The sequence below is a fragment of the Pseudomassariella vexata genome, assembly GCF_002105095.1.
Source record: "Pseudomassariella vexata strain CBS 129021 chromosome Unknown BCR38scaffold_4, whole genome shotgun sequence".
NCBI lineage: Eukaryota > Fungi > Ascomycota > Sordariomycetes > Amphisphaeriales > Pseudomassariaceae > Pseudomassariella > Pseudomassariella vexata.
This window is the reverse complement of record NW_024467959.1, coordinates 2,354,316-2,363,417: the sequence shown is the minus strand read 5'-3', so window position 1 is coordinate 2,363,417 and position 9,102 is coordinate 2,354,316. Positions and strand designations below refer to the sequence as shown.

General features: G+C 54.7%; 4 protein-coding genes across 4 annotated transcripts; 3 read left to right on the top strand and 1 right to left on the bottom strand.

The window, feature by feature from the left end:
• Positions 1-841: 841 nt before the first annotated feature.
• BCR38DRAFT_407574 (uncharacterized protein) lies at positions 842-2,254 on the top strand (the record flags this gene model as incomplete). The annotated part of the gene is made up of 1 exon (XM_040858180.1): positions 842-2,254. The coding sequence occupies one exon, from the start codon at positions 842-844 to the stop codon at positions 2,252-2,254; it is 1,413 nt and encodes a 470-aa protein (XP_040718241.1).
• Positions 2,255-4,781: 2,527 nt separating this feature from the next.
• BCR38DRAFT_327757 (amino acid/polyamine transporter I) lies at positions 4,782-6,278 on the top strand (the record flags this gene model as incomplete). The annotated part of the gene is made up of 1 exon (XM_040854831.1): positions 4,782-6,278. A coding segment is annotated over one exon (1,497 nt), but the record flags the coding sequence as incomplete, so codon positions are not given.
• A 356-nt stretch (positions 6,279-6,634) lies between these two features.
• BCR38DRAFT_427693 (D-arabinono-1,4-lactone oxidase-domain-containing protein) lies at positions 6,635-8,932 on the bottom strand. Its single transcript, XM_040859846.1, has one exon. The coding sequence runs from the start codon at positions 8,439-8,441 to the stop codon at positions 6,822-6,824; it is 1,620 nt and encodes a 539-aa protein (XP_040718238.1). The 5' UTR covers positions 8,442-8,932; the 3' UTR covers positions 6,635-6,821.
• Positions 8,618-8,932, top strand: BCR38DRAFT_427690 (uncharacterized protein). Its single transcript, XM_040859845.1, has 2 exons — positions 8,618-8,763; positions 8,825-8,932. The coding sequence occupies exons 1-2, from the start codon at positions 8,634-8,636 to the stop codon at positions 8,863-8,865; spliced, it is 171 nt and encodes a 56-aa protein (XP_040718239.1). The 5' UTR covers positions 8,618-8,633; the 3' UTR covers positions 8,866-8,932.
• Positions 8,933-9,102: the final 170 nt, after the last annotated feature.

Below are 9,102 nucleotides of genomic sequence, written 5' to 3'. Positions count from 1 at the left end.
AAGACCATTTCGGTCTTGAGCAGGTGCCCGATCCTCAATTTCTACCAAACCAGCACGCTCCAGGTTTGCCCACGACGACTCCATTCCTCCCAACTCTAGCATTGTCCAGCGGCATCTCTGCGGCTGGTCCCGGTTAGTCTTCATCCACGCCTCTTCTCCGTCGATCTCTAACACAACCTGACTTCTTGGCCAACCACAGCCTCATTCCAACTACCACTGCTAACTGTAATCCGGGAACGTTTTGACGGCCAGGATAGGTGAGCGCCCATCTTCATCTTTCATTTTGTCTATGGCAAGCCCTCCAACTCCTTCATATTTACCTACAATCTCTTTCTTCTCAACGCCTTTGCCTACCATTCATTGACGTCGCTGCCGTTTTTCAGAATTGCCCTTACCAGGTAATGATGTGCTTCATCCTCATCTTCTCCTCAGTGTGCACCCGCGCACTTCAATTCCCCTACAGCCATCCTTTGTCTCCAAAGTCCTGTTCCAGTTGTTATTAATGATCGCATAGTCACGTCGCTTCCATCACTTGATACGGATCTTGATCTAGGTAATTTCCTGCCAACTTCTATCCCCTTCTCTATCGCCCATCAGCACATCCCACTCTCCCGATGCTACCTACAGTCTCACTGTCCCCGTTTGCCAGTAATTATCTCCCAGTGACGTTGTTGCCACCATGAGAACAAATCCATACAGGTTGCTAGCAGTCTGCCCGACCGTTGTTTTCTTCTTCGTCACACCGGCACATCCCATTGTTCCCTCTCCGCCTACCAACTATTCACTCCTGTCCATCATTATAAATTGTCATGCCTCATGCTAACCATTCATAGCGAGCGCAATGAACAACGGCGACATTCCTTCCGAGCAGCAGGTCTACGCTGCGATTGGCAACCTCGTTAGCAATGTAAACCCGCTCATAGCAGGTCTCGACCATTTCTGGAATGGTGACAACGGAGCCCTGACTGACGACATGCTGGTCGACATCGCAACGCAGGCCAAGGACCTCACGCAACGGGCTGAGAGAGTTACCACAACCACGAATGCGCTCCTCGTTCAGCGAGTGAATGGACACAGTCGCATTGCCAACTTCGTGGCTAACCGCTCTGCCGACGAGATCAACGGTGATGCCCCCGTCATGGCTGGTCATGATGCCGGCTCTATGGCCAACCGCCCTGCTGACGAGGTCAACAACAACTCCGCCATCATGGCTGCTAAACATGCCGACTTCTTGGTCAACTACAGCACCGCCTCTGCGGCTTTCCGTAATGCCATCGCGACTGGCAATACCCCTGAGGCTGACCGTAATGCTGATATCATGACGAGACTCAACAAGGATCTCGTGGCTTACCATAACACCTGCCTCACGGTTGATGACAATGCCAACGAGTCTGGCGATGCGGCCGGTAGCGCAGCCGGTAAAGAGAACAGAAATGCGAAGAGAAAGGCGGTTGACAATACCGACGTCATTAGGATCCATCCATCAGCCCGCGGGCAACTCCCCCCGGCCTCGACGGCGATTTCCAAGTCCACCTCCAAAGCGACGGTCAAGCTCTCCTGCTCTAGCGCCATCGATCAGAGTGTAGAAAAGGACGGCAACGATGACCCCGGCGAGGGCAGTAGCAAGGGACGCAAGAGCAAGAAGACCGCAGCCAAGATGCCCGCCGCCAGCAAGCCCACCAAAAAGGGGCGTCCCGTGTGGAGACCTCACAAGGAGAAGAAGCCCAGGTCGGGCATGTATAAATACGGCCGAAGCGCCTCGGTCCTGGAGGGTGTTCCCGACGAGCAGATGACCCCCATCGAGAGAGCCATCGTAAGTAACAAGCCATCGCCGAATACATTTAATCATCCTGAAGATGGGTCTGAAACTAACCACCGAATTTTCTTTTCCTGCCAACAGAAGGCCAAGGCCAAGTCGACGGCTGTCTGGGATCAGCCTAGGCCAGAGAGACGCCGCCGAATGGAGATGATGAAGGCCAACTGGGATGCTATGACGGAGGAGGAGAAATCTGGCAAGACGATCGATGGGCAGGGACAAGCTGGCTCAGGTCTCTCTGGAGAAGGTGGTGCTGCTCCGCAGCCATCTGTCGAGCATAACTTCGCTGGGGAAGAAAAGGCTGAGCAGCAGGAAGAGGACAACAATGCTGGGGACGTCGATATGGGCTCCGGAGAGGACGAGTCTGAGGCCAGCGCGGTCTCGGACAACGATTTGGAGGAGTGGGTCCCGAGCCATCAAGTTAAGTGTCGTCACTGACCTCAACACACTACACATTATTCCGGATGGCGGCGAAGGGACGTCGTGGATTTGGGATTGAATTTTAGCGTCCAGGTCTGTACAATGGCTGGTTTGTTCACGGCAGAGGCATGGCCGCAATATGTGGATTGGCATCTGGCCTTCATCAAAGGGGGTTGCATAACGCATAATGGCTCATGGCAGATGGATAGCCGTGACACCTGGATTGGTTGCCATTCCGCTCTTGGCAGACAAGTTTGCACAAATGTCCATAATAGATAAAGGCTGTAACACATGAATCGAAGTGTGCCGTTTCTACCAAACTAATTGAGTGCCTTTCAGATACTGCAAGTGAACATCCATTGAGTGATGGGGAGTCAAATGAACGCCAAGACTGACCTGCAAAGCGAGCCCATCTGGTGAATGACAGTATAGTTGTTTATGGGGGCACTCAAGACTGGACGGGCTGGTGATTGGCTGCAACAGCACAGGCTCTTCCAGCATGGAGTGGACAGAGCAACGATGGTGCTACCAGAAACTAACAAGAAGTCAGCTTCTCGACAGATAGGTCTATGCAAGCAGACCAAGAAGACAACGAAATAGACCAAGAAACAAGTACCAGAGTACGAAATAACCGACGATTCAAATTGTAATAGATACCCAGTGGCATTGACACGCAGAATTGTCACCATCTTGCCTGAAGAACCAACCTTTCATGATGCCTACGATAACTTGCATGGCATCACCAGAAGCAAACTCGTCCCAGGTCGTGATCTTCATCCGGAATAATTGGCACGGTCGTGATTTGCCAATGCGCAGATCTTGTTTCTGGGCAGCAGATAGACGGTAGTTGTTTCTCAGCTCTCCTCTCAGATTGCGACAAGTCCAGCTTGCCAGTGTCTTGTCCTACCTTTGCACGAACTGAAAAGATGCCTGGCTGATATCATGTTGGATCAGATGGCATCACCTCATCCGAAAATAAGTCGAAATCCACCGTCCCCCCCCCCCATCTCTTCCTCATCAGAACCAGCCAACCAATCACTTGTCATCAAAAGATACCAGCCCGCACGTAATAAGATCCCTCTAATGAAGCCAAGCTTTGCGGGCAAAAGCTTCGACAGGTCATCCAAGATCGGCTTTCCTCTGGTTGATGTGCTGCCGCCAAGCTTGAAACATGGCAGCCCCACAGCGAGGGCGCTTCTGCAGGGCTCCTAGGCGGTTTCTCCAGGATGGCTGGTTTCAGACTGACAGGTTCGCGACGACGTCTGTGCCAAGAGCCGTCAATGCTTGTTCTGTGCGCCTCTTTCTTTTGTCGCCCGATGTCTATCAACTTTGTCGATTTATTGCATGGCTTATCCACGTTCTGCAAGTTGGCAGGAGCTATGAGTTGGTTGCTCCTGAACCACTATACGCCCCAGCCGGTGGAGAGAATACTCACTATCCACCTGCCGGAAAGCAACTGGCGACTGCAGACAAATGAACAATTTCAAGTACCAAGTCCCTATCTGTCAGGGCTAAACAGCCTCTGATAGAAATTCCGCGCTATGCCCCCGGAGCGACTCATTGGACCGCTCCCCCGCTTCGACTGTGGTCGTTTCGAAGCCCTGCTCTGACGTCGATCATGCCAAGATTGCTGGATGGCTACTGTCGACTGGCTCTCCGTCCGAGTTTCGGTAGGGAACTACGGCCGTTTCTGGTGCTGGCGCTGCCGCCGGGACGTAATGACATGAACAGTACACGTCGTGCTCGTTGGTAGAGGAGGCTGCTCTGGGGTCGTTGGATCGCCGCGAGGTTTGTGTGTTTCTCTCGCAGTCTATTTTGATCCAGCAGGGCCGTGGTATTTTCTAGATGAGTTGAGTTGAATGAACATTCGTGCAACTTATATCTACCAAGCATCCTTCCCTCGTCTTGCTTGAAAAGCTGTTTTCTGTCGCACAATGGGCCACTGCCCCATCTAAAAGAGCCTCCTTTCGTGCTCTGTACCCTCCTTCAAACAACCATTGTTGCTAGGCGGATAGGGGATTCTGGGCCATTACCGTTACTACCACACGAAAGAAAACGTGCTCAAAGGGCCTCAAGTCTGTCTTGGCATAACCAAACTTTTCGAGCACCCTCTCCAGGTTCGGACCACACATCATCAGATTTCCGAATAATGGTGCCACCACCGTTACCCTTGAAGGCCTTGGGGGCTCAGCGGTACTCTCGCTCGCTCATAAGCGGGGCCGTAACGACGGCCGCCTCTCCGCACAGCACCAACTTCCAGCTGAGCTGCCGCTCGCCCTGTACGCCAAGAACCTTTGAAGGGGCAACTCGAAACAACACAGATGGCACTTCATCATCGTCGTGGCTCGCACCACCGAGGTGCTGCTCTTCGATATCCGAAACTTTGGAACCGGCATCCTTGTGTTGTGGAGAAGAGTCTTCAAGGCATAGCGATGATGAGGACGATGCTTCCAGCTTGACGGTGTTCTCCCCTTCAGATAGGACATGGGTTTTATCACCGAGCACGCCTTCGCTGCTGCAGCATGGCGGCCGCAATCAAGAAGGGAAACTGGGCGTGTTGTCGACCATTAATGTCATTCTGGGCAAGACTCTGGGTGTCAGTGCTTACACGGTCCCATCGGCCATATTTGAAGGTGTCGGGTCAGTGGGCATGGCCCTGTCACTATGGATCATTGGCGCCATTATATCTTTCTGCGGCATGGCCGTCTATCTAGATCTCGGCACGGCGATGCCCAAGAGCGGTGGTGAACGCGTCTACCTCGAACGCATATTTCGGAAACCGTACATGTTGGCGACGTTTATGTTCATGTCGTACGCTGTTTTGCTGGGATTCTCGACTCCGAACGCGATAGTGCTGGGGGATTACGTTCTTTACGCCCTGGGCATCCAACGAAATCGATGGAACGTCCGTGCGATTGCTGTTCTGGCCGTGTCAGTACTCTGCTACATCCATGCCCGGCATCCGAAACTCGGTCTCAAGCTTATCAATATCCTTGGCGTGGGGAAGCTGGTCATCCTTGTGATAGTAATCCTGTCTGGGATTGCTGGCGGCTTGATGGGCGTGGGACGTCTAGGCGCAGTATTGGAAGGCAGACGGTTTGACGTACCGTTTTCTGTCGACCCGACTTTGAGCACGGCACAGCGTAACTTTAGCAACATCTGGGCTGGGTCGTCGATGCAGCCCTACGACTATGCAACCGCACTCCTGAAGGTCGTTTACTGTTTCAGGGGCTACAGTACCGCCAACCAAGTGCTCTCCGACGTGAAGAACCCCGTGCGAACCCTTAAGGTCGCCGCACCGGTGGCACTGGGCGTCGCATCTCTCTCCTACCTCGCCATTAACATCGCCTTCTTCCTGGTAGTCGACAAGGCAGACTTCAAATCCTCCGGTATCGTCGTGGCCGGGACTTTCTTCTGCAACGTCTTTGGACAATCGGTGGGAACGCACATCCTACCCCTTTTCGTCGTCATATCCGCAGCAGGCAACATCGCCGCCACGTCGTTTTCCCAAGCGAGAGTAAACGAGGAACTCGCCAAAGACGGCCTTCTCCCCGGCAGCAAATTATGGGCAACCAAGCCCAGCACCGCAGTTTCTCTCGACCAACTGAACGAGCCCTTTAAGAAAACCCGCCTGCCTCTACCAGGCTCTGACACCCCCACAACCCCCTCCCGCGGCCTCCTCCTCCACTGGCTCGTCTCTGCCTCAGTAATCGTGCTCCCTCCCCCAGGCAGAATCTACAACTTCCTCGTCGACATCGGCGGGTATCCTGTGTCGGCTATTTCCGTCGCCGTCAGTCTCGGGCTTTGGTATCTACACGCCACCCCGTCAGAACGCTGGAGCTCCCCACACCCCGCAAACTGCATCAGCATCGTCGTCTTCGCTGCCTCGAATTGCGTACTCCTTGTTTTCCCCTGGATCCCGCCCCAACGCAGTGGTACTGGGGAGCAGGGGCAGGGAGAAGGAGATGGGTTTCCTTCTTATGCGTACCCGGCTACGGCGTTGGCAGTGTTGGGGAGTGGGGCGGTTTATTGGGGGTGGTGGCGGACAAGGGGGAATGGGAGGAGGCCGAGGCAGGCTGCTCAGGATCCTGATGATGATGAAGCTCGGTCTTCTGGGTTGAGGAGGGAAAGTGACAGGTGGGCGAGGAGGAGTGAGCATGGTGCGGACGAGAGGATGAGTATGCTGGTACAGGAGACGACGATGACGCCACCACGACGAGAAGTAGAGGGAGATGCAGCGGATCAAGTGAGGAGGAGGGCGCCTTGTGGTTGTCCTTTGTCTCATTGACTTGGCTTGCTTGTGTGTGTGAGCCAACGTCGAAATCAAAATGTATACTCCATGATAAGGAAGGCATGTACATAAACGGAAGTTAGAATACTATATTCAGAAACAACAAAGACCAATCAGTGCCCTCGTAATCAAATGCGTTAATTCATTTCGTCGTGCCATGTTATCTACTACGAATGCGTTGACGGGGGATACTTCAAAGGCTGTAGACATACATACATAATGTCTACATGCCCAGGCCGAGCCCCAATACTCAAGTAACAGTTGAGCTCTGAAGCAAGTCCCTGCCGCCTCCCCCTACTCTTTACTCTCCTCCTCCACAATCCCCTCCAACAATGCCGTCGTCGTCCCCAAATACGTCACACCCCCACTCCACTTCTTTTCACACCCAACCTCAATCTCCTCTAACTCCAACTTCGCCCCGGACCCAAGGACATACCTACGATGCCACGCCCCAGCAAACATGCCCTGGGGGTCAACCTCGTCCCTGACCTCGCGCCACCGTGTCAGCGCCTCGCCGTACATATCCTCAATCACCTGCCCCTCGGTCTCGAAGTTCTTAGCCCAGTGCGGTTTCCCGCCCATGTCGCGCATCAGCCACTCGAACGCCTCGTAGTACCGCGCCCGACAGGGGGGGTCGGCCATGTAAGGTCTGTACAGCGTCGCGTTGAGGTAGAGGGTTGGTTCGTCGGGGCAGGTCGGGTCAAGGTATGGGCGGGTGTGGGTCTGTACGGAGGATAGGGAGGGGTTAGAGGTATCGCTGACGCGGACCTCGACGGGGGCATGCACGTAGAGCCCCTCGGCGGAGAAGGGGATATTGTGGGGAGCATAATCCGGGTCGTCGGGCGTGAGGTGGTTGAGCCAGGTGCTGAGGCGGCGGAGGGCCTCGGGGCCTTTGTGCAGAGGGATGGCCCACTCGTTGACGAATTGGGAGTACAGACAATTCATGAGCAGGGCGTCGCGGCTCGGCTGGACGGCGGAGGTGGTCGACCCGTTGGGGAAGCCGTATTGCATGCCGAAGACGAACCATTCGACCCATGGGAGAATGCGCGGGACGTACTGCGCGAGGTACAGCAGATTGTGGTAGACGTAGTAGCCCAGCGCGTTGTCGTAGTACGACACGGGGGGCAGGACCAAGGGGGCATCCGTCTTGGACGCGGACCAGGTCACGGCGCGGCGGGTATAGGGGAACCACCAGACGCGGACGAACTCGGCGTGGGTCCAGAGGTCATCGGTCCACCGGTTGAACATGCTCAAGTCGGTGTCGATGACCTGCTTCCAGCTGAGGCTGAAGGCGGGCACGGCGCGAAAGGTAATTTCGGTGATGATGCCCAGGGCGCCGAGCGAAATGAGCGACGCGCGGAACAGCTCCGGGTCCTCATCCGGCGAGCAGTTCCTTGTCGTGCCGTCGGCGAGCGTGATGCGCAGCGACAGGATCGACTCAGATACCAAACCATGACGTAAACTGGACCCGTGCGTGCCCGTCGAGATGGCGCCCGCGATGCTCTGGTGGTTGATACTGCCCAAATTGGGCATGGCCAGGCCCCGTTGGGCTAATTGCTCGCTCAACTGCCACAGCCGGATCCCCGACTGCATGGTGGCGATGCCCGTCTGTTCATCCACGGCCAGGATGCGGTTGTATTTGTCGAGGTTGACGAGCCACGACGACGTGCACGTCAGCGAGCTGGGCGAGTGTCCGCACCCCACCGTTGTGATGCGCCGTCGGCATTTCCGCGCGACGTTGACTACGTGTTCGATCTCCTCGAGCGACTCGGGTTGGATGTACAGCTCGGGAAGCGACGTGAAGGTCTGCGCCCAGGTTGAGTGCACATATTTGGTGCGCATGCGAAATGGAATTGGCACTGAGGATGTGGTCGCGAGGGCCTGCGCGATGGCAGGGTCGAGTGGGAGAGACATAGCGCCGCTATGGGTCGAGATCAAGACGAACGTCGTCTTCACCACGCCAACACCGATAGATATTGCGGTAGTATGCCGAACAATTTGAGACGAGGACGTCTTCGTGGCCCGTTTTATTCGTTTTCTCTTGCGTACAGCAGGAGGGTCCTCTTTCGAGTGGGGCCGTTTATCGCGCCGTCTCGTCGTTGCTTGATGTTTCTAGTGTCCACGTCACGTCGTCAGGCCATATTCGTCTCAAGTGGTTGTGTTGAGAGTCAAGCAACCAACCATCCCGGCAGGCAAGATGCACCTGCAGCCAGGGATATATTGACTTTATCCAAGCCTACATTGCAAACTTGGGTAAGCTCTAGTCCGATTCGAGCAGGGTCCTTAGGAAAACCAACGTGCGGTCAAGGTGGGGAGGTATGGTAGGCGGGCGGAATGAAGGGTTTCGATTCCAGATCAACATTGTGCCCTTCTCGGCTCATTTTTCTTTTGGTCTCGTCATCTCGAGCTAGCGACGATCATAACGTGCTAACTTAGCTGCATGATGTAGATCACCACAAGCCCATTTGATTGGCTGCCGTCAAGATGGAAATGTCACCACTCTTTTCAGACCGCTCGCTGCGCGTTTGTCATTTGGTTGCCTTGAATATCCGATCTGATAAAATCCTGACAACCA